This window comes from Papaver somniferum, chromosome 7 (assembly GCF_003573695.1).
Source record: "Papaver somniferum cultivar HN1 chromosome 7, ASM357369v1, whole genome shotgun sequence".
Lineage (NCBI taxonomy): Eukaryota > Viridiplantae > Streptophyta > Magnoliopsida > Ranunculales > Papaveraceae > Papaver > Papaver somniferum.
Genome location: NC_039364.1, coordinates 112,260,526 through 112,284,762, shown reverse-complemented (window position 1 = coordinate 112,284,762; position 24,237 = coordinate 112,260,526). Strand labels below are relative to the sequence as shown.

At 36.5% G+C, this 24,237-nt stretch overlaps 3 protein-coding genes across 7 annotated transcripts; all 3 read left to right on the top strand.

Moving 5' to 3' along the window:
* Window positions 1–6,918: 6,918 nt before the first annotated feature.
* Window positions 6,919–9,501, top strand: LOC113292901 (chromatin-remodeling ATPase INO80-like). 2 transcript variants are annotated; one of them, XM_026541721.1, is made up of 4 exons: window positions 6,919–7,124; window positions 7,819–8,170; window positions 8,274–9,109; window positions 9,216–9,501. In XM_026541721.1, exons 1-4 carry the CDS (start codon window positions 7,011–7,013, stop codon window positions 9,279–9,281), a joined length of 1,368 nt encoding a protein of 455 aa, XP_026397506.1. In that variant the 5' UTR covers window positions 6,919–7,010; the 3' UTR covers window positions 9,282–9,501. The 2 variants fall into 2 exon arrangements, with proteins under 2 accessions (XP_026397506.1, XP_026397505.1); XM_026541720.1 differs by having other exon boundaries at window positions 9,207–9,501.
* A 2,375-nt stretch (window positions 9,502–11,876) lies between these two features.
* On the top strand, window positions 11,877–14,958 carry LOC113298151 (pentatricopeptide repeat-containing protein At1g62910-like). 4 transcript variants are annotated; one of them, XM_026546842.1, is made up of 4 exons: window positions 11,877–12,542; window positions 12,637–13,658; window positions 13,753–14,212; window positions 14,350–14,958. In XM_026546842.1, exon 2 carries the CDS (start codon window positions 12,677–12,679, stop codon window positions 13,583–13,585), a length of 909 nt encoding a protein of 302 aa, XP_026402627.1. In that variant the 5' UTR covers window positions 11,877–12,542; window positions 12,637–12,676; the 3' UTR covers window positions 13,586–13,658; window positions 13,753–14,212; window positions 14,350–14,958. The 4 variants fall into 4 exon arrangements, with proteins under 4 accessions (XP_026402627.1, XP_026402625.1, XP_026402624.1 ...); XM_026546840.1 differs by having other exon boundaries at window positions 11,877–13,658; window positions 13,753–13,953; window positions 14,058–14,212; XM_026546839.1 differs by having other exon boundaries at window positions 11,877–13,658.
* Window positions 14,959–15,326: 368 nt separating this feature from the next.
* Window positions 15,327–17,918, top strand: LOC113298150 (DNA-directed RNA polymerases II, IV and V subunit 3-like). Its single transcript, XM_026546838.1, has 3 exons — window positions 15,327–15,830; window positions 16,214–16,451; window positions 17,267–17,918. The coding sequence occupies exons 1-3, from the start codon at window positions 15,370–15,372 to the stop codon at window positions 17,549–17,551; spliced, it is 984 nt and encodes a 327-aa protein (XP_026402623.1). The 5' UTR covers window positions 15,327–15,369; the 3' UTR covers window positions 17,552–17,918.
* Window positions 17,919–24,237: the final 6,319 nt, after the last annotated feature.

Here is a 24,237-nt window from a genome sequence, read left to right as displayed (position 1 = left end):
TCATTCTTTGATCATGAAGTGCGTTACTACAACAACGTTTTCTATCAACTTGAATGGTGTTTCTTAAGGATTTTTCGATGCGAAAGAGGTATTCAACAAGGTTGTCCACTATCTCCAAGTTTTATCATTATTTGCTCTCAAGGTTTATCCATTTTAATGCACCAGTATTGTTAGAGTATTGCTCGATAGAACTCACAAGTGTTGATATCTCAAGCTTGTTGTCAAATTTGGTTGTGAAAAACATATCTTGATTTATAGTGTACAATTAGTTAAGTCTCGAATTAGGATAGAAGTGTAGTTGAGAATCGGACATCACTGCGTTCTACCATTTGAAGTCGAAGATCAACCGAAGCTTTTGGATAACTTCTTCAACAAAAGGTAAGTGAAGATTGAACCACCTATTTCTCAAGTTATATACATCCTTCTATCTATGAGACATTGTCGCATGACTAATTGGACTATCATAAGCATATCAATAATTTTGAGTCAAGTTTATCTTGGTAATTAGTTCTCGAAATATGTATGACTAAGCTTAATAAACATTTGTTCGTACTTGATGAATTTCGGTTAAGAACAATTTATTATTCATAATGTAAATTGTGATTCAAGATTATCATTCGAAAATATCCTTGAATAGCGATATGTGTCATTGATGTTATTTGGGAATGTTTCAAATTGATTTAGAGAGAAATATAAAACTATTGTAAATATGGATACATGACAGCATGCATACCAGTATCACAAACTGGGAAAACTATTATAGGTCCGGAGCCGAATTACATGTACCCAGTACACGTACCAGAGTAGCTATATGTCGACAATGACTTAATGGTACGCATACCCGGTATCCATACCGCAAAAAGTCTGTGAACCTGGAATGGTACGCGTACCTAGTATGCCAACTGGAAAAAAACTGTTGGTTTTGAAACATACCCGATACGCAAACCGGAAAAGATCGACAGGTTCTGGAACTTATATTTTTCATAAGGGTACACATACACGGTACATGTACCATGACAAATATAGTCACGAACAAGGTTGAGTACACGTAACTGGTACACGTACTTGCCTTGTCGAATATTTTCAAATTCACATGAAATTATTTCTTTGAGACATATAATTAGCATATGAATAAATCTCTAAGAAAACTATAAGACATGATTGATCACATTATAACCTATGGTTGTGACTCGAACTTAAAGTCTTAAGTGTTATATGAAAATGATTAAGCTTATAGTTCAATCGGCTAGCTTCGACTAATTATTTATGGACAATATCTTTGTACACGATTTGGTTACGGTTAATCTTAACCAGAGTGTATATCTTGATATGCCATTCACATTTCAAATGTTCATCTAACGGTAGATATTGTTTGCTTGGTTCCAAAGCTATCTTATCTTAAACCTAAAACAACCTATACTTTGAAAGTCCATATAAGGGGAACCTTAAGCAACTGGGATCTTTGAATCCTGACACTATTCTTGTGTGTCCTAGTTGTAAACTAGATTCGTCCTCTTCCTAAAACCATTTAGGGTTTAAGGACTACAAAGACTTCATAGGAATCCATGAAGCCAGGTCCAACTATCTTTTATCTTGATAGTTCGTATATCCTGATCTTGTTTGATTGTTGAGTTACTCACTCAAACAAGATAGATATAAATCGCAAAGTTCTCTTTGTCTTAGACTTTGTGATTCCACAAGTTTAATACTTGTGAGGTGAATAATAATCTAAAATGCTATTTGGGAAGCATAAGTCCAGATTTTTAGGTTAGCTAGACTTCGTCTATTGCTATCTATTTTCAGTTTCACCTTGATCTACGATCAAAAAGGAAATCACACATATAGGCTTATCCGTGGGAGGTAGATTGGTTTAAAGTGTTCAATTGAGTTGAAACAACTCTTAGGCTCTATAGGACGTCAACTAAGGGAATCAATTGCAAGGAGTCCTCCTGAGATTTAAGAGGTATAAGGAACGAGAATGTAGCTTAATTGCTGCGAGGGTTTAATTCGGTCACAACTATATTCCAGTCCGAAGTTAATTGTTAGTAGGCTAGTGTCTGTAGCGGCTTAATACAGTTTGGTGTTCAATATTGACTAGGTCCCGGGTTTTTCTGCATTTGCGGTTTCCTCGTTAACAAACTTCTGGTGTCTGTGTTATTTCTTTTCCACATTATATTGTTTATCTTTATAATTAAAATGTCACAGGTTGTACGTAAATCAATTAAAGTAGATACAACCATCCTTGTTTGTTGGATACGACTTGATTGATTCTTGGATATTGATATCTTTGCAATCGTCCAAGTACTCTCACACGTAAATCAGGTTCACAGGCTTGTCTCTGTAAACTTTCTGATTATGGGGGAAAGAGATATAACTCTAAATATTATTCCTTGATTGAGATTCATTAAGTTGAACTCTCGGAATTGTATTTGAGTTTGTCCATACAGGTTGCCTAAGAAAAGTTGGTGGTATATTTTGGTACCCCTGCGTTTTCAAGTATGAAGAATAGGGTCTCTACCAAGGATACAAACTCAATAGAATAGTTCCAATGATCATCCATCTGATGTTATCGGATGATTTATTCTTTTTTGGAATAAATATGAAGTACCTAATTAAAAGAAATTCTACAGAAGTATGAAGTTCTATCTGACAGATGATTAATTAAAATAAACCATCTATACATTTTAGTAAAGGAAGCTCTCTTTTGAGAAAGAATACAATCATACAAGAGATTGGTGTTAAATAAATGAAAGAGGAGGACATTACTTGGGTATTTAACCCTTAAAATATGACTACAGAATTTTAGCTAGGTTCACGCACCTGGAGGAAAAAATACATAGTTAAGCTTGCTGGTTGGCGATAGTTCTTTTTGAACACTACGCGAAAGACTGTTCTAATCAAGTCAGTTTTATCGGCAATCCCTGCCAAAAGGGGTCACATATCACGTTGAAAAAACCCTAAGACGTTTTGGTGGGGTCATCCTGTTGATACCAGAAAACTTCACTTTATCGGTTGGGAAAAATATCAAGCGCAGAAGGAAAATGGTGGTTTGGGCATATACTTATTCGATTTGGAACATCATGCTTCAGGTACGTGAAGTTTTGGTGAACAAGGTTTTTTAGAGAATTTCAAAGAACTCTAACATCAAAATCTTTGAAGAGACGTGGATCCCCAACCTTCCACAACATATTCTTCCTATGCCTGATGATTTCCCGGAAAATGTTCAAGTTGTCGCAGATCTATTTATTACAGGTACTATTTAATGAAATACTCATATCTTCGAAGAGTTATTCTCATCTAATATATGCGAGTTGATCAAGAACATTTATGTTAATCCTGAAGACACAGAAGACAAGTTAATTCGGACTCCGTCAAAAAATGGTAAATTCTCATCCAAATATTGTTACAAGATCTTCGTAGATGCTGCTCCTTTGTCCTCGGATATCATACAATTTCCTTGAAATCTTTTTATGGTCTTACACCAATATTACTCCCAAGATTGTGCAATTTGGCTGGAAAATTCTGCATAATGGATTAACAGTTAAAAGTAATTTCCCCATATTCAACAACAATAAAAGATGCTCCTTCTGCAATCATGAAGATGAAACTATTGTGCACTTCCTCTTCAACTGCCAATGGACGAAGACAATTTTTCTAAACATATCTGGGGGTTTTAACTTGGATATTTATGTGGAAGGTCCTAAAATTCGGTTTGTCCAATGGATGAATAATCTTGAGAGCTACAAATTTGAGAGGGTTATGTAATCTTTGGAACATTTGGAAAATGAGAAATGATATTGTATTCTCGAGGAATTCTTTCTCACCACGTAGAGTTCTGAAACTAGCAATCAATGGTTACCATAATTGTGTTTCGGAGGAACCAGTTGAAGAAAATTTCTCTTATCTGCATACTAGGTTGAATCAGTGGGAATCTCCTTATAGGAATGTAATCAAAATAAATCTAGATACTGCCTTCGTCCCTAATAAAGGTGCGAAATTATAGCTCAGGATCATCTGTTTTCCAGGGCTGTGGTACTAGTCTATTTGATGCTATATCTCCTCTAGTAGATAAAACAAAAGCAATTCTTCTAGGCATTAAGTTTGCAAAGAGGGAAAACTTCAGCACAGTTATTATAGAAGGTGATGCCAAAGCAATCACAGGGGATGGTAGTGATATTCCTTAGACCATCTACTCATTAGTTAGGAAAATCAAGGATGTTGTTGACTGTTTTGACAATTTAAGCTTTCAGTTTGTACCTAAATCTGTAAATGCAATAGCTCATGACTTACGCTAATTTACCATGCACAATGACACTGAAGGATGGTGGAATGCCACTAATTTTCCTTATTGTATCTCTTCTAACCTCAAGTTAAATGAGGTCGTTGAATAAATTCTCAGGGGTTCTATGAACCCTTTTCCCGTCAAAAATAAAGAAAGAAAATATACTTGCTAAGGAAGTTAGATTAAATGATACAAACTTTTTCACTATAAATTTTTTATGAAACTGATGTTTTCTCTTAATTTTGTATTTGATCTCCCCTTAATCTTTATGAAACTGATGTTTTTCATGGTGACATTAAAGTCATCCTCTCTTCTTCCATTCTGCATAACCATTTTTTCTAAAAAATTATCCAAAAACTCTACTATTCAATATTTCTTCATCTCCAAATCTAAATCTACTATAATATGAGATATCAGATTTTCCGAGTAGATTTGGGGTTTGTAATTGGTTTTTCATGTTTTCAATAAAGAAAAAACAACATTATTTGTGATTTTAGGTTTTAGGGTTTGTTTCTTTTTTTCTAGTTATTTTTTATTTATTTCTCTGCTGATATCTCATGGCTATTTCATATCATGTAGTTATATTTATATGCGCCATTAGTGTGATTTCCTATAGCATTCGGCCGTTTCAATTGGATACCGATGATATATTCAAGTATATCTTCAAAGACAATCAATTTCGTTGTGAGGATGATCAAGATGTTTCCTTTTTATAAAGGATTTTCTCTTAATGAAGAAGAAGTTTCCAAATGGTGGATGCAGAATCAAAACACCATCCCTCCAGTTACATCGATTACTTCTATGGTCAACAATTATGTACTTTTGTTATATTACAATGGCAGTAACTAAATACAACCCCTACCTAGTTTAAATACAACCTTTATTCCTAAAAACAAAATCTTATCAACCCAATATGATTTGGGTAATCAAAACCCATTGTTTTATTTACCATGTCCCCAATTCACCATTATTAATATCTTAACATACAATCAAACAATGAAGTCTGGAATTTTAAATTAACATCGATTGTTTGCCTTACATGTAAAAACTCATTTCAAGTAGATGGTCAAATTAATCAATCACAAAACTTTGAATAGTTAAAAGATATAGTAAATACAGAGGGAGAAGATTTTATTTTAGAAAGGAAAAGGGGATGAAACCGTCACCACCATTCTCACCGGAGCACCATCATATATCTATATGATAAGTGGCGATTACAAAATCTTATGTGCAAGATTTTTGTTAATAAAAAAATTGAGATTTTCTGATTTGGTTTTTTTATTTGGTGAACGATAATAACTAGCTGATCTTGGTGAACGTCCTCAACTCATACGCCCATTTTGTTTGCCATTGTTCTCTCTAGGATACAACCATCACCGTTTCAACATCATTTCCATCATTAATCTATAAATAATTTCAGCATTTTTAGTTTTTTATTTGTGCGCATATATTAGGCGGAACAATTTTTAACATGTGTTTGATTACCCCCATAAGTGATGGTTATAATAATATTGCTTCTTATGTGAAGGTTGCATGTATCTAAAATGAAGTTTGCAATAGAGACATGGACATATACGGAGACCATGCATTACATTGCGCAAGCGAAGTTGGCCTTTAATTCAGGCATGATTTGGTGCGAGATGTCTACGCGGATATTTGCTTTCGTGCTGGGGTAGCAGCCAGAAAGGAAGTATCACTTGGCCTTAGTTTTGCTGAGAACAATACCTTACTTCCTGCTGACTTGTTGGTTTATAATTGGGAAAACGGGAAGGATACATGCGTTGATGTTACCGGAGTCTCTCCCTTCACAGGTGACATACACTCTTTCGTTCCAGGTCAGGCTATTGCCAAAGCGGTTCTTCGCAAATGCAACAAGTACCTAACTACTTGTGAGTCCCATGAGTATGACTTCAGCGTCCTCACTTTCACCACCTTAGGTGAATTAGGAGACGACACAGTGAGTTTCTTGAAGCGACTCAAGAATTGTCTTGCAAACAAAAACGCAGATTGTGGCAGTAGTAGATTTTTATTTCATAGAATAGGCATGACAATCCAGAAAGGTGTTGGTAACCGAGCTACAAGCTCGGCTACCAACCAACTCGGTGTAATAGAACTTATGTTTATTTTCAATAAATGCCTCATAAGGCTATTTCATTTTTATGATGTTATAATATTTTGCTTTTTGTATTTTTATGTTGTATCTATCTGATGTACTTGAATTAATTTGTTAATGGCTTCCGGTTAATATAATCTAACAAGGTATTTCCTCCTCTTACCTTTAAAAATAAATAAAAATAAAATCTTCCTTAACAAAAAAAATAATAAAAATAAAAAAATAATGCACGTAGGTCTGTTAAAAGAGAGTATCATTTCCAACTCGTTTCACAACCCTAACTGCAAAACCCCGTTTCATACTGCAAGTCCTTTGCCTTGGTACAAACTGAAATCTTGACCCTTGAACATCTTAACCGATGGTTCAGATGACTCATCAGATCTGAAATAGAAAAAGAAAAGAATCTCACATTCAAAATTCAAATTTTTTGTCCACGCTGCTCTTCAACGGTCAATTTTTTTTTCTTCCGTATCTCTATATTACATCTCATTCTCCAAACCCTAATATTCAGCCTTCTCTCAAGTCTCAACTACTCTTGTCTTGAATCCTTCACTCAAGTCTCTTTTGTGTCCGTAAGAAAAAGAGAAGAAGAAAAAAACCCTAATCTATTGAGAAATGGATTTTCATACTTTAGCTAGAAGAGAACTTCAAGCTCTATGTAAGAAGAATAAGATCCCAGCTAACATGACTAATGTCACCATGGCTGATGCCCTTTCTGCTCTAACTATGGTAACCTTAACATAAACTCATTTTGATTTGATTGAAATTTATTTTTGATTCCCGAGTCTGCTTTATCTCATAGATTTACCCTAATTTTTCAATTATACTAATTGTGTTTGCCTTAATTGGTTGGTATTGATTCATTCTCGATTATTTATTTTTAAGTTTAGTTTCCATTAGCTTGCCCTAATGGGTTTATAGATAGATTAAACATAAAGTTTGTCCTTGATTGGTTTACGAGAAATCTTACCCTAATTCTGAATCAGATTGACATTGGATTCAGATTTGGTTCATTTCAGATATTGGATACAGTCCTCTCATTTGTTTGATTTGAAATTTCTTGACCTAATCCTTTACTTCATTGGAAGTCATTAATTTCTGGATTCATGTTTGGTTCGATTTCGTCGATCCCTGTTTCCTTCTGTATTGTCGATTTTGTCCAGAAATCCAGTAAATTATTATCTTCTTTTTATTTACTGAATCAATAGACATTTATATTTACTGGATTCCTAAAGTTAATGATTTAAATCTTCAGAGGGGATAGGGTTTAGGTTTTCTGTTGGGCTTCTCATTTGGTTTCTTCAAATCAATAAAAAACATTTCATATTTGCTTTTGTAACTTGTTTAATAAATAATGCTTTAATTTAAGGGTTTGTACATGTTCTATTTGTTTCCCCTAATCCGTGGTTTCTACTTTCATCAGGTTGATGGGGTTGAAGATATTGGAAAGACTATGCCAGAGACTCCACTCACCAGTAGGACTGCCAGAAAACCAATCAAAGCTCAATCTGATGTGGTCGAGCCCAAAACTTCTATGGGTTTTGCCAGACCTAGTCGTGAATCTATGAAGGAGGTTCCAATTGATGATCACGAATATAGTACAAGGCGATCGACAAGATTGCAGCAGAAATCTGAAATCAAAGTTTCTGAGTCTCTCCAGAAGGTAGGAGGAAGAAATGGAGCTATTAAGATGGAAATGTTGTCTAAAGAGGAATACGAGGAGGAAATGAAATCAATATCTGAAATTGCTGATGATGTTCAACAGAAGAATGGGGGTATAACTACACTATTTCCTCTTTTTATCATTCAATTTGTGCTTTTGTTTTGGATATTCAACTTTTGTTTTAAACCCTTATATAATACTGCTGTAATTTTCAGGAAATGTCAAGGCTGTGAAAGAAGAACCAGATGCTATTTCCGAAGATTCCGTTACTACAGTGCTCGTAGGTGGGGATTCCACTTCTGAAGTTACTTCTGCTCCTAAGGTATCTGCCACTCCTGATGTATCTTTTCCACTGGTGAAAACCGAAAATTTGGTAGACGCAAATGTTGATGAAGGGAAGAGTTCGCACACAAGCGAAGTTGACCTCTATGATTTGAAGGTCACTGATAATTTTGATTTTGAAACTATGAAAGACTCAATGAAGGAAGTCATGAGTAATCTGGAAGCTGAAGGGTGCGACTTAGATACTCAGCAAGAGGATCACATAATAGAAAGTGAATATGTTGATGTAGCAGCTATTCTTGATACCGAGGTTAATTGGACGTCCGATGATGAAGCATCTGATGAGAATGAAGAGGAGTCAGATAATGAGGAATCAGATGCTGTTGAGGAGGAGGACGATTCAGATGTTGAAGAGGAGATTTCAGATGCCGGTGAGGAGAATGGGGATGCTTCTGATGTTGACGAAGACATTGTGAACCAGACTCCTTCCAAAACAACTTCTTTGGGGAATCAAGATCAAGGAACCCCCCTAAGATCATCTACTAAGAAGAAAGCAATTACAACTCCAAAAAGTCTTATTAAGGTATTGGACGACAACAAGGTTGGTCTAAGAAGTAATTCTAAGGTGGTATCTGAAGTAGCAACTGAAGAGAAAGAGAACAAAGGTGACAACACAGCCCAGAGGAAACTAAAAAGTACAAGTGTAAGGCAGTTGAAGAAGATGATCAAACAGCTTACCCTCGTAGACAATAAAGACACTAGTGTTAAGGTAAATGAGGAATATTAGCTTCTTATTAGGGTTCTTAAAGTGATACTTCAGTAGTATGTTATAAGATTACCAACCTTGGTCCTTCTTTTACAATCAGGGGCAACAGGTGGAGAAGAGGCCTGCTCTGCAGCAATTGAGCGGTAACTGTTCGGTGGACGAGAAAGAAGAGTGACACATATCTTTTACCTTCTAAAATTTTGATGGGTGTGAAGAGAATGTGTGAAAATTTTGTTGTTGTTTTAGTCGATGGGGTTAATGAATTTGTTTACCCTCATTTTGAGCATTTTGTATCTTTTTTAGAGAGATCACGTGGTCTTTTGTAGGGATCAATGAATAATTGATTTTAGGTGTATTGTTTGGAAGGCTTTGAACAATGAGTTTGCTGAGTCTTCTGCACTAATAAGAATAAAAATCTATTTTGACATATCTGGCTCCTTTAATGCTGCTGATACTTTTTTTTCTGCATTATTGTACTATATGTTCTACAGTAGTTTCCAAGTTCAATGAGAGATTTCTCGAGCTTCCATTGGAACTTGAGGATTTGTGTAGGGATTTGATGGGCAAGTCTGCTCCAGCGAAGTGAATGTTTGTGGAGTGCAAACGAAGGTGTTCAATGAGAACAACAGTTGTTACAGAGATTTTAGGAAATCCATGCACACTCGACAACAAGAAGGACATGCTTCAACATTCATGTAAAGGCAGGTAAACTACTTTTGTACTTCTTGTTTATTTCAAATTCATGCGGCCTTATATTCAGTATTCTATCTACTAAAGAAACAATGGGCATAAAGGATGATAAACACCTTGATAAGAGAGATTGATTTGTGTCTCAGGATTATAAACACAAATGCGATTCAAAGTCTTGAAGAAGGAAGCTGTATAGATGCTAAAATCCTTCTCGTTCATGGTTCTCTGCCACCTGAAATTGAAGTAAGTCTGAGGTCATATCATTTTATTTGTTTGTCTCTAATGTTGTCAGGGTCTTTCTGAGACAAAAGTCTCCTAGGTTCATGAATCTTTTCTTGCAATTTGCCTGGGCTTCTTCTTACTTGTGTTCAGTCCACTAACTTCCCACCAAACTGTAGGTGAAATTATTGTTGCGACAAACTGTGCTGAAACTTCTGAACAGTAGGTAGTGTCGTGTAAGAAAAGTTGCCTTCTTGCATGGAACAGCTTCATCTGGAGGGGGCTACTCCCTCTTTGGCTTTGTACAATATTAAATTAGAAAATTGCCGATCAGGATAAGTTGCTTCTGCAATAGGGTTGTTATTCCATTACATAAAATTTCTTCCCTCTCCTCCTGTTCTATGTAAATTTGTTTATACACTTCTCATTATCTGTCGTCCCATTATCCTATGTACGGGTTTGTCAAGAGATGGATTTTCGTTTACATCGACTCTGTGGATATGTTCTTACCTAATGAATAAATTTACCTAGTTACGTTGTTGATTCTAGCAAATTTGATCATGCCTCTTTATCACATTTGGTTGTGATATGCCTCCCTTGTTATCAACCCTAGCTAGCAAATGTGAACATGCCTACTTCATGTTTAAAGATCACAACCAAATGTGACAAAGTGGCATTGCTAGGATATTGAATCCAAGCAACAGGTTAGGATTCAATAATCTCGTCGTCTTCAGTTTGTAGGTTACTTCTCTGGCTATAGTTTATGACCCTCTGGATTAGAATGTTGACTTGAAATCCTAGAGAATTGTTAATCTGCAAAGATTCACCACAGTAGTTCTAGAACAGTAGGTTTTAATAATTTTGAGAATGCTACTTATTTTGAGAATGCTACTTACCTTCAGTGCACAATGTTTGTCGAGTAGAGATGTCATGGGTCATGCCGAACTTACAGTGAAAAAGTAGATGTGAGCAAACCAAAGTGAAGTGAATCATTTCTTTGGAACATTGTAATTCTTCATAACTGAAGTCCAATTTGAATTCTCTCGAATTTCTTCATATACTTGAAGTTTTCTGTTTACAGTGCTGGAATTACTACTCCGTAAGATAGTTTGCAGGAAGAAGTCTTCAGATATGCCAAGAAAGATGCCGGTTTTGCTGATGTCTCTTCTTGACAGACCGCAAGAATCAATTTCAAGCAGCTGCAAAACGTCTTGTTCAAAAAATCAAAGAAACTAAGAAGCAGCTTTGACCAACAATGCTTCTTATGTAGGCCATTAAAGTAAATCCATCTCCCTGGACTAAAATTTCCATGAATATTATCAGAAAATTTAATTTCAAGTACTCTTGAAAAATGACAATAAGTTTGATTACTTTTTTTCTTTCCCGAAGCAATAAGTTTGATTACTAGTGTCTAGTGTTACTGTTATCATCTACCTTAAATGGTGTTCCCACTGCACTTGTAATTTCAAACAGAATCTTTTGCACCAATATTCAGAACTTATTTCATGTACGCGAGTCTAGACTTGAGCAAGTAATTATTGACATTGATAATCAGGGCTAAAGTCCAAAGTTTATCGTAGTAGATGGAACAAACAAGGCCTCAAGACATGGTGTCTATTGTTCGAATCAAGGTAACTGCCTCAGCTAAGTCGAACCTAAAGAAATAGTAGCCTTTTCTTAATGACGATATATGAACCATGGGATGTTTGAACCGAACAATTAGAATTTTTCTCTTGATAGGAGGTGACTTCTTATGCTGAGCAACAACAACAATCCATAAACGAACGAGAGTTATTCTACCAACCGTAACAACAACAGTAGTAACCGGCGAATAAGTGTAAGAAAAAAGAAAAAAAAAAAGAAAAAAAAAAGTCTTTGTTTTCTTTCGGCCTAAAACCTAGTTACCAACCTAGCTTCTCGTACTTTTCCACAAAACCATCACGTTTTAACTTCTTTTACTATTTCGGGGTCTTCCGGTTAGCAGAAGCTGCCTGCTGCCCCCTATGGCAGCATCTTGTTTATGCCCCCTTCGACTGCAACTGCAGCTCCAGCTCCAAATCCTGATGTAAATGAAATTGATCACCCGTAGATTACTAACAAATTTTCACCAGCTTCCTCTTCTAACATCACCGAAATTGGTGAGAAACTGTTATCGGGGTTCAGAAATAACCCATTTTGAGAATTTTATAAAGAACCAATGCAAGTCTGGGCAGATCAAAAATCTCGCTATAGCAAGGATTTATTTTGAAAGAATGATTTCTGTGAACCCGTTACCATCTACTGATACTTTTAATCATCTATTAACTTCAGTATCCAAGCTTACATGTTATTCCACCGTTATTCAATTGTATAAACTGATGAGTTTAGGTGGAGTGCAACCTAGTATCTATACATATAATATTCTGATCAATTGTTGTTGTCAATTAAGTCGAGTTGAATATGGGTTTTGTTTGTTTGATGAAATTGTTATGATCCTGATACAATTACTTACAACACTCTGTCTAAGGGACTCTGTACGCAGGGACTGGTAGGTTCTGCCTTTAGAGTGTTTGAGAGAATGACTGAACAAGGTATTCGACCTAATGTTGTTAATGTAATACCCTTATTCGTCGGCTTTGTAGAAATGGGGAAGTCGAACTTGCTCTAGAGTTGCAGAGGACGATGGTGAAATGGAACTGCAGGTCTGATGTGATTACTTATACTTCTTTGATCCATGGATTTTGCTATGTTTGCAGGTTAAATGAAGCAGTGACACTTTATGATGAGATGTGTAGTCGAGGAATTTCACCAAATGTAGTAACGGTCACTGTGCTATTAGATTCTTTGTGCAAAGAAAGGAGAATGGAAGACGCTTGTCGGGTCTTTGAGAGAATGAGTAAGTTAGGCTTGGAACCTGATGTAGTTACATATACTTCAATGATAAATGGATACTGCGAGAATCACAGATTGAAAGAAGCTATTCAACTCTTCAATATAATGCAACAGAAGGGTTTTGAACCAAACCAATTTACTTATAGCACGCTAATATCTGAATTTTTCCGGATTAAAAATGTCAGAGAAGCAAAACGCTTATTCAATGAGATAAAATCTAGTGGACAATGTTTAGACCTAACCATATATGGGGCAATGTTGGATGGACTCTTCAAGAGTCATGAGTGTGACGAAGCAAACAAACTTTTTCATTCCCTGAAGGAGAAAGGGTTCGAAGTTAATGATTATATATACACTATAGTCATCGATGGGTTGTGCAAGGCTGAGAAACTTGTGGAGGCAAGGAAATTATTTTGTGAACTCCGTAACCAAAGATTAGTTCTCGGCGTTAGAGCATATACTGCAATGATCTATGGGCTATGCCAGAAAGGGATGTCGTTTGAGGCTGAAAAAATTATTATTGACATGGAAAAGAATGGTTGCTTACCTGATGCTATCACATATAACACAATCATTCTAGGGTTTTTTCACGAAGGAGTGGTCGATAAGGCGAAACAATTTCTTGGAGAGATGTATACAAGAAATCTTGTTCCCAACAAAGCTGTGAAATCATTATTCAATCTCTCTGAACACCCCTGAATAATATGTTCTGATATAATCACGTTACTGTGGTGCTACGGGTTGGTGACACCGACTTCATGTGGTGCTACGGGTTGGTGACAACTTCTAATTGCACAAATCTCTGATTTTGTTATGTTATTCTTGGGTGACCCTTTTGACATTCTATTAATGCGATCACATTGTAGGTAATGTTACATATTCCTTGATGCATCTCTTGTCCCCGCTCAAGTAAGCATTCTTCATCGGCCATTCTTCAATAAGCGCCTGTGGCATTTTACCAAGTCCAAGGACCAATTTTCTTGACGGAGTACTTGTTTGCTTGGAGTGCTGCTGTTAATTGTTCCACCAGGAATCGTTTTTTATCTTATGCTGTTCTATACATATATGTATGTCAAAGATATGCAGGATTTAGCCACAGAGTTACAGATCAAGTTTGGCATATGCATCTGAAGAAATACTAACAATCTAAGATAATGCTGAACGTTTTCAGGTCTATGCACTTGTTCTGGTCCGAACAAATGTGATACTGGCGAGGTCTCGATCGTTAGCTAACAGTATTGCGTCTGAGGCTCTGCATGATGATATTTGTTGGCTTGTTGCCATCAGCCAGAAAGAGTATTGCAGTAACTGAACTGCTTCATCAACGTAAGTTACTGATGTCCCCCGACGTTGATTTGATAAGGTGAAGAGGATAGTTTAAATAATCGGTGAAAGTGCTTGAGTTGTCATTTTTTCTTTATCCAATGAATCTTGATTTTTCTCTTTTTTTTGGACATCTGCAGTGAAAGGGTGTGGGTTCACTGGGTTGACATTCAAATATTTAAGGGGATACTCGACCAAAGAAGTGGTGGCTACCAAGCTATCGATCTCTCAGTTGCTGCAAAACAGTTGGTTGAGTAGATGTCCTTCTCGAAAGTGCTCAGTTAAATTCCATTGAAAATGGAACAGATACAATCTCTAGTTGTGTCAAATCCCAATAGAATTCGTCAAGGTCATGCTATTCCACATGTAGTTCTTTAAAAGTGCAATAGTTTTTAGCGGGATTCTCAAGTGGCTCAGTAAAGTCTAAACATAGGACTCAGCTTTGCCGAATTGTTCTTGTCCTTGAATTATGTTCTCTCTTTCGTATGGGGCATTTTTGTTGTCCCATCTATTCTAGTGCAACAATAACTAAAGGATATTTGGGTTCCTTTTGTGAAGGAAATTTGGTGTTCACTGTTGTGGCAACAGAGACAGGTTGTAACTTTTAAGTACCGGTTAATTGAGCTTCTCTCTCCAGCAGCACTTATATAGACTAGTTTGTAAAAAAAAATAGATTGCTGATTTTTTAGGAGCTGATAAACTCAAATTGGTCCAATCTTATAATATGAAGATACTTGAGCTTGAGGCGGGTGATTTTTTTTTATTTTTTTTTGAAGCATAGGTGGGTGAAGATTGTTAACCGATGGAATTCAATTTCAGATTCCTGACAATGAAAATAGTTAATATCGAGTATTGGACCTGGTCCTGGACAATGGATATAAGACAGAAAAGCCGAAAACTTCAAGGCCGCTAATGGAGGGTGCCATATTGTTTGGGGGTGTACCAATCTCTTATGAATATATATTTTGTCCCATATGCATTTTGGTGCACCCCTATTAGCAATCGGGTCAACCAGAACAAGTCCTTAAATTCAAGGACAATTTCGACATTTCCCATGTCAATTCCCGTTTAAAAGGGTTTATACTTTATTCAGATCTGTCACTCTCTTTTACAGACGAGAGAAAGAAAAAGGGGGAAACGAAAAGCCTAGGGTTTCAAAGATGGATTCTGGAATCTCATACCAAAGATTTCCAAAAATCAAAATCCGAAGCATGAGAGATGACTACATGAAATTTGAGCTACGGGACACCGATCCAAGCATGGCGAACGCTCTCCGCCGTATCATGATCTCCGAAGTCCCAACAATAGCAATCGACCTAGTTGAAATCGAAGTTAACTCAACTGTTTTGAACGACGAGTTTATAGCTCATCGACTGGGTCTTATTCCACTCGTCAGCGACCGTGCCATGGAAATGAGATTCTCTCGTGATTGTGATGCATGTGATGGTGATGGTCAATGTACGTATTGTTCTGTCGAGTTTCAGTTATCTGTGAGGTGTGATGAAGATCAGACAGTAGATGTTACCAGTGCTGATTTAATTAGTTCTGATCTTATGGTCGTTCCTGTTGATGTTGCGCTCGCCGCTGCAAGGTCGGAGGGGTTTGATTCGGCTGAGAATAAGTAAGCAGACTTACTGAATCTTTCGTTGCCTTTTTTAGGGTTTTAGAAATGTTCATAATTTTGGTTTTCAGGAAATTTCAAATTTTGGGGTTTTAGAAATGTTGAAAATGTTGGGTTGACATAGTTTAGGTTCAGAAATGTTGAAAATGTAAGGCGTTCATTCAGAATTCTTCAGGGTTACCTTAAATTTGTGGTTTTTATGTGTTTTGATTTGGAACCCTAGATTTATTCTATTTGCCTCTTCAGTTGCATGTTTTAACCTCTTAGAAACTTCATAGTTTAGGGTTTTAGAAATGTTCAAAATTTGGGGTTTAAGGTGCCCAAAATGGTTATTTTGTGTACCCTGATATTTTGGAGTTTGTGGTTTTGATGCTCTTTTCCAGGGGAATTATAATTGTGAAGCTACGACGAGGGCAAGAGTTGAGATTGAGAGCCATAGCTCGAAAAGGGATTGGGAAAGACCATGCTAAATGGTCACCTGCTGCTACTGTCACTTACATGTATGAACCAGATATTCATATCAATGAGGATATGATGGAGAGCTTAACTCTTGAAGAGAAACAAGACTGGATTGAAAGTAGCCCTACTAAAGTTTTTGATATCGATCCTAATACCCAACAGGTATGTTTAAGTTTAATTTTTGCAATTTTGATGGTACCATACCCAACAGGTATGTTTAAGTTTAATTTTTTTAGTTTGGATGATACCTTGATGACGGAAGTTGCGCATGAGTTTGGTGACTATCAATCCTTTTATGTTTTAGTTTCCGTTGTTTTTGTTCAGATATTAGCTTTACTATATAGGTTTGAAAATCTCTACTATATAGTTAAGCTAGTAAGGAAACATTTGGTAGAGAATTAATAAGTAAGTTGTGTGCTTGTCCATTTACATTCATCTTAATCCGCCACCCCTATAGTTTAGCAGTACTTCAAGATCACTGCATGTGTAAAAGTGCTGCTTTGAATGGATAATTGTCATTAATTGGACATGTGCATGTCTGCCTACAAAGGGGAGACCCAATCTCGAAGTCAGACATAAATTAGTTTTCTATAACTCACAGATTGAATCCAAAAGAATAAATAGAATGTATGGTGAATTTAAACATTATCGTCATTAACGTACTTGGACGTTAAGCATCTTTTTCACATTTTTAATGTTAAATGAAATAATTATTGGATCCATATGTAGAGACACACATTACTGCCATAGATAGCGTAACACTGAAACTTGAGTTATAGTCGGTTCCTTGTGTTAGGTATGATTGGCAGTGGTGGACAGAACTTTGTTCCCATCAATTCAACTTTGGTGTAAGCTATCTCAAAAATAGTGCATTTTGATTTGTGGTGTAGTTGGTTCTTTACGCAATTATACTTTTCCTGCATTATTTTTCAATTTTTAGTAACGTGGATTGTGGTCGCTGTTCGACTGTTTTATAGGTCAAAGTGTATGACGCTGAAGCGTACACATATGATGATGAGGTGATCAAAAAGGCAGAAGCTATGGGAAAGCCCGGGCTTGTGGAAATTACAGCGAGAGAAGATAGCTTTATTTTTACGGTTGAATCTACAGGTGCTGTGAAAGCTTCTCAAATTGTAATCAATGCAATTGAGGTCCTTAAGCAGAAGCTTGACGCTGTTCGTCTCTCCGAAGACACCGTAGAAGCTGATGATCAATTCGGGGAACTGGGAGCACACATGCGGGGAGGGTGGAGTTGTCTATAGTTTAATACTTTCGACGGGGAAGATCTCTTAGCTTTTTTCTATAGACTAACGTTGTTGATGGGGTAGAACGTCTAGCTTTTCAGTGTCCGTCCTGTAGGCTTCAGTTTTTTTTGCATGTAGGAAACTTCTCCCGTTGAATCTAAGTAAATATGATATTATTATAAATATTAGACCATATCTAACATTAGTGGTTTAGAATTACAACCTTTTAAGTTCAGAATTATCTAGAGTTCTGACAGTAGCAGGTGAAGGACAGATAATCCTGCAATAGGTGATAATTTTGGTGGTCTCTTGCATGTAAAAATCGTAGTTAATGGAAAGATCACGTTGCAGTTATATTTGGTTCACAAGTATTTTGTTGATAGCAGCTCAATTTGGAAGATATCGTATTTGTTGGTTGTTTTAGTGTTCAGTTATTGGTTGCTTTGCTGTTCTTCTGCCATGGAACATGCAAAGTAGTTTAAAGATTGTTCATGAAATTCAGTATATTCTGCATTAAACATTTGAAATTGAATGCATCTTGGTGTATCTTTGAGTATTAATTCCAAACTCTGTCCTTAACAATTAGAGTTGCGAGTTGCAACTATGATGTAAGCACTGTGATTTTTTCTGTCACTGTTTATTGCTTGATCTCTGGTCATCACTGTGATTTCGAAAAAACCTTCGAGAAATGGTTGGATTTACGGATCCAAACACTTCTATTGTCTATAGATTTGTTATTTGGGTAATTGGGTCGGATGTGTTATTTTGATCCAACTAAGACCACTTAAACTAGTGTTGTCACAACCTCTCATATGAAATCATCAATCTTATCCCTCTAGCCATAACCCTCGAAGACAACACAACTCTCAGCAGAAAACCTGAACCTGAAGAAATTAAAACCATCTTATTTAGTATGGTTAATGACAAAGCTCCAGGATCAGATGAATTCCCACCATATTTCTTCAAACTCAACTGGGATATCATTGGTAATGATATAGTCTCAATGGTTCAAAAAAATTTCCTCTCCGGCTGCTAAAGGAGATGAATGCCACTTTTATAGCACTCATCTCCAAAGTGGATAATCCAACTTCCCCTAGCCATTTCAGACCAATCAGTCTATGTAACACCACCTACAAAATCATCTCTAAACTCCTAGCTCAGAGAATGAAGCCCTTCCTAAGCAAAATCATTTCACCTTACCAATCTGCTTTCATTCCTGGAAGGCAAATATCTGACAACATAGCTATTGCTCATGAAATTATACATACCATGAGATCTAAAAGAGGAAAAAAATGCAACTCTGGTACTATGGGAATAAAAATTGATATGGCAAAAGCTTTTAATAGAGTGGACTGGGATTTCTTAATGACTATTATGAAGAAAATTGGTTTTGATGAAAAGTGGTGCAACAAGATTTATCAATGCCTCTCAACCTCCACCTCTGTTGTTCTCATCAATGGCTCACCTGACAAATTCTTCGAACCCTTTAGAGGTCTAAGGCAAGGCGATCCCTTATCACCCTATATTTTCTTATTCTTCATGGAATCTCTTTCAAGGACTCTTCTGCATGCTGAGGAGATGGGTATCATCAATGGAATAAAGATCTGCAAAGCTGCACCACCTATCAACCACCTTCTATTTGTTGATGATTGCATGATATCCTGCAAATCAAACACTACTGAAGCTCAAAATATAATGCAGCTCCTGCAGATATTTGGCAGCACATCTGGGCAACTAATCAACTTTCATAAATCTGGAGTATTCTTCAGCAAAAATACTAATCCAGACCTCATTCCTCAAATCAGTAATTCTATGGGTGTTCAGGTGCTTCAGTTAGATGATAAATGCCTAGGATCACCTCTATTCACACATAGAAGCAAAATCAATTCTCTCAAGCCTGGAGTAGAAAAATTGAAGCTGAGACTTACTGGATGGAAACATACACCTTTAAATCCCGCTGGCAGAGAGGTAATCATCAAATCTGTGACATCCTCAGCTTGTATTTACCAGATGAACTCTTTTAAGGTACCTAAGAAAACCTGCAAAGATACCAACAATCTACAAAGAGATTTCTTCTGAGGAAAGAATATAGAAAATCCTTCTGGCTATTATCCTAAATCCTGGACAGCAGTATGCAAGCCAAAAGAAATGGGAGGTCTAGGATTCATGAATATGGAACTTTTCAACAGCTCAATGATAACAAAAATTGGATGGAGACTTGAGCAGGATAAGGATTCTCTATGGTACAAGCTCATGGATGCCAAATATCTCTTAGGCAGAAATATTCTTAGCATGGACACAAAGTCAAAGGATGGAGATTCATGGATATGGAAAGGGATTCTGGAAGGCATAAGCAACATTCAACAACACTGCTCTTGGACGATTGGTAATGGTAGAAAGATCAAGATCTGGGAAGATTTATGGATTCCAAATACCAACTCAAGAATTCAAAAACCCCAAAACTGCCCACAGTACATTGAAAAGCTAGAATCCCTGATTCTTCCAGATAGTAATTGGGATGAAGATCAAGTATCTACCTACTTCAGCATAGAGGAGGCTGCTGTGATTGTTACATTGCAAACCCACCCAAATGAAGAAGATAGAATCATATGAAACCTCAATGACACAGGAGTGTTCTCAGTCAAGGAGCTGTACAAGGCAAAGATTGACCATCTTTACAGAAATGATACTCTAACTGGCAATTGGGAAGCCATTTGGAACATGGATGTGGCTCCAGTCATCAAAATCTTTATCTGGAAATGTTCACATGGAATTCTTCCCACTAATGCCAAAACAGCTAGCATTCTTCGTTACATCAATCCTTTATGCACTATTTGCAATAGTGGGCAAGAAGAAACCATGTCTCACTTGTTCCTAAATTGTCCTACTGCTACTTCAGTGTGGCAGGAAATACTTGGCACCTCTCATACTCTCTTTGATAACAATACCATCTTTATTGAATGGTTAAATTCCTGGTTCCATGTTGGATACACTAGCTCTGCCTGCAGCATTTATGCCATGACTTGTTGGTATCTATGGAAAGCTAGATGTGATTTCACTTTCAAACACATTCAGCCTAATGTGGGAGTTATCAATCTCAAGATTAAGCAGCATTTGTGTAACCACAATAGAATACATGCAATGCCAGATCACATCATGAACGACTTCCCTCTTTTACCTGAGGAAGCTAACACTGACTTACAACAAGTCAATACTCCTTACACTTGGAATACAGAAGTAGGATTTGGGAAGCATATCAATATATGCACTCTACAAGATCCTTAGAATTATCTATATTACACTGCACTAACTATGATAGATTTTGCAGGAAACATCATTGACGCTAGAGGACATCCAGGACACTATGGAGAAGGGGGAGTCACAGGAGGGGCAGACCTAGCTTTCCAGTGGGCCAAAGAAATGCAGCATACAAACATTGCAATATCTGCTGAATCAATGGACATTCTAGTTCGATTTAAGTTGCTCTACCATGAAGCTGCTCAAGGAAGATTTCATCTTAATTTCTATAAAAGAAAAAACACCCAAGAAGACAATATTAGAAATATGGTCATAAATCTCATATCTTTTGTTTTACTAAACCTTAGCATCATCCATTGTAGTCGAAATATGGATGCTTTTAACTTAGATCTTTCTTGTAAGAACAATGCTGGCAGGATGAGTGGTACATCCACTGCCAACGCCAATACAACTCCTTTGTACTGCTCTTAGTGCCTGTCTAGGCCTAAGTTTTTTCTATAAAAAAAAAACTAGTGCTGTCACGGGAATGGTAGGAAGTCTCTCTTGGTTATGTAACTTTGTTGTTATGTACCCCATTTGAGACCACTTAAACTAGTGCTGTCACGAGAATGGTAGGAAATCTTTCTTGGTTATGGAACTTTGTTGTGATGTACCCGACTTTCCGGGTTGTCTGTTTGAAATCTTCATAACTGTCCTGTAACCATTATAGCGTGTTTGTTTCATAGGTATGTAGTCGTATTCCCGGAAATATGATTCCATATCCTTGTTTGGGATGTGTAATAACTGCAGGAATTATATTGCTTTACTTTTTGGTTTCCCAAATATGTGGGAATAGAAAACCCACCTAGAAGGTGGATTTGGAATTACCGTCGGTTAATAATCGATTTTCTTTCAGTATTTTTTTTATTTTGGTAGCTATTCCCTTACTTTTTAACCTGACTAAACCAAACAAGATTAAAGGAATCATATTCCAAGGGAACTATAGTCTTGGAATCATATTTCCAGGTATCGCATTCCCTTCCTCTCAACCAAACACGCCATTAGAAAGATCCTTACCGTCCCTACTCCACACCTCTTTAAGTTCGTCTCCAGAGATTATTATATTTCAAAAATCATAACTACCAGTATTCTTCGCCACAAACTGAAAACTATTATACCAATTACTTTTTTGCATTATGAACTCACATATTAAATATCTGGATAAACAAAAAGTATTGCATTCACCCTTTCCTCACTCGTAAGATCCCTAACCTAAACCGAGGTAGATTTGGCATCCAGAGAACGGATTAATGCATTCACCATCATCCACACTCCAACAAGCACCCTGACTCGAATATGCTTTTCCATGTTCTGGTTGATGGTCGATGGCGGATTAGTTGATAACCTTACCCAGACGAAGTGTTTTTCCTTAATGAACCGCCATGCTAGTTTCGTCACGAGGAACTTATCGAACCTTCTAAAATCCTAAGTCATATGAGATCCCCCACTCACACGGTGAGCCCGCCCTAAGAAAAGAGATTTTGGCATTAATAAACCTTGGGAGGACACTTGACATGATTCTATTAGTCAAAACACTAAAAAATACAATCACCTCTATTTACACCAGGTATTTAATCGGCTGTTTGTAACCCTGTTAGCAAAAAAGAAGGTGTGCAACATGTACGATAGATCTACAACTAATTCATTAATTTCACTTTGGATTACACCAAATACTTAACTTGACGTTACTAACGCCAGTTAAGTAGACAATAAGTATCATACCTAATGCTATATTGATATCCTTATTCACATACTTTCCTCTCGTCGTACTTTTCTTCTCCAACAACCATACGGTTCTTCACCATGAAATACCATACTTGAATAAGGAAGTCACCATGCTTGTTAGGATGCTACGCCTTTCTCTTTTGCTCCATAAGTTGCGTTCTGAAAGACTACGTCATGGTGCTGAAATTGACAAGAGAAAATCTGAAGTGAATGAGGGTTATGCATCAATTCTTAAACTCATAAAAGAACACATACCAAGTTGCAATTGATGTTGCCATCAATAAAGCAAATGTTGCGACCGTGGTTTGGATTTTTTTTTACCCTAACAGATAAATTGTATTCATCCATCATTAATGTGTTCATTGTATTACAATAGGTGTGAAAAGGGATGCCAGGAAGGATAGGCTTGCTATTTTACGACAAAAAACATTTTATCAGAAATTAAGAAAATGTATTATCAATGAAGCAAATACATCAACTGATAGTATGTATTGGGCTTATTGAATGATTATTGTACTGATAGTATTCTTGATTCCGAATATTGTTTTTCTTAACCTGAACCAGATACTGCCAGGAAAATAACAATGCATGTTGCATGAAGGAAAACCATACATAAAGCACATATGATCCAACGATGTCGAACACGCAGGAAAAGAATTACTTAGACGATCACAAAATTAAAAAAAATTACAAAACATAAATTAATATTAATTACCTAACCTGGATCATACATTAAGAAATAATATTGCATAGTTTTACCCAATAACTATGTTATGTTTGTTTTGGAGTATTTAATGCTAAGGAATCCAAATTCTTTCCAGTGTCACCAGGAGACATATCTCAAGGTGCAAATAAGCGAGTAAAAACATTCGTTGCCGGTTACATGAATGGTAACATGTATAGAATAATGATTGGTGCACTCAACATATTGTTTTCTGTATAATATCTCATATTAATTTGAATTGATAGTGTTTTCATCATTAGGTGAAAAAGAAAGTAACAATAGTGAAGACAATCCTGAAGATTATGAACAGAAAAAAAATTCCCATATACATGTAGTGTTTTCTATTGAATCTAACACATATGTTGAATTAACGTCTAATAGATTCTTATCATTCTAGAAAATTATCTATGTTCATCAGTGATGGAGTTGACAAAGCATGATATTGGATGACCAACTGCAGTATGCCCTCATTATCAAGCAATGATGTGGGATGAGGAGAGGGTCAACAAAAGCTAAAAGAAAAAACCACCAAAATTTGCCATTTGTTGTGGGAGAGGAGCTGTCAAATTGCCTCTGCTTAAAGAGGCACCAGAATTTCTAAAACATCTATTGCAATATACGGGTGGTGGTCCGTAAGCAGCAAATTTCAGAATAAACATCAAGGCATATAATTCAATGTTTGTGTTTACCTGACAAGGTGCCAAATTGAAAAAAGGTCAGAACGATGGTTTGGCGCCATGTCTATTTACAATGTACGACCTTAATCATCACTTCGTGGGATCTTTGTTGCCGGTTTATGGTAGACTACCTACATTTTGATAGTTGTACATTATATACACTGAAAATGAGGTGAAAAATAGGATGAATGCTTTTACCATGAAAAAAAAGGAGGAGAACAAGTTGAAAATCCAGCAGCTGAATCTTCAATGACAGCCATAGATGAATACAGAGAGAAAAC

What these genes read in the sequence shown, in the direction of transcription:
- LOC113292901 (XM_026541720.1), top strand. Translation starts at nt 7,011, where the DNA reads ATGGATTTTCATACTTTAGCTAGAAGAGAACTTCAAGCTCTATGTAAG. An exon ending in TGTTCAACAGAAGAATGGGG is followed by an intron (nt 8,171 to 8,273) that starts GTATAACTACAC and finishes TGTAATTTTCAG; the next exon opens with GAAATGTCAAGGCTGTGAAA. An exon ending in ATAAAGACACTAGTGTTAAG is followed by an intron (nt 9,110 to 9,206) that starts GTAAATGAGGAA and finishes TTTTACAATCAG; the next exon opens with GGGCAACAGGTGGAGAAGAG.
- LOC113298151 (XM_026546842.1), top strand. Translation starts at nt 12,677, where the DNA reads ATGGTGAAATGGAACTGCAGGTCTGATGTGATTACTTATACTTCTTTG.
- LOC113298150 (XM_026546838.1), top strand. Translation starts at nt 15,370, where the DNA reads ATGGATTCTGGAATCTCATACCAAAGATTTCCAAAAATCAAAATCCGA. An exon ending in TTTGATTCGGCTGAGAATAA is followed by an intron (nt 15,831 to 16,213) that starts GTAAGCAGACTT and finishes GCTCTTTTCCAG; the next exon opens with GGGAATTATAATTGTGAAGC. An exon ending in TCGATCCTAATACCCAACAG is followed by an intron (nt 16,452 to 17,266) that starts GTATGTTTAAGT and finishes ACTGTTTTATAG; the next exon opens with GTCAAAGTGTATGACGCTGA.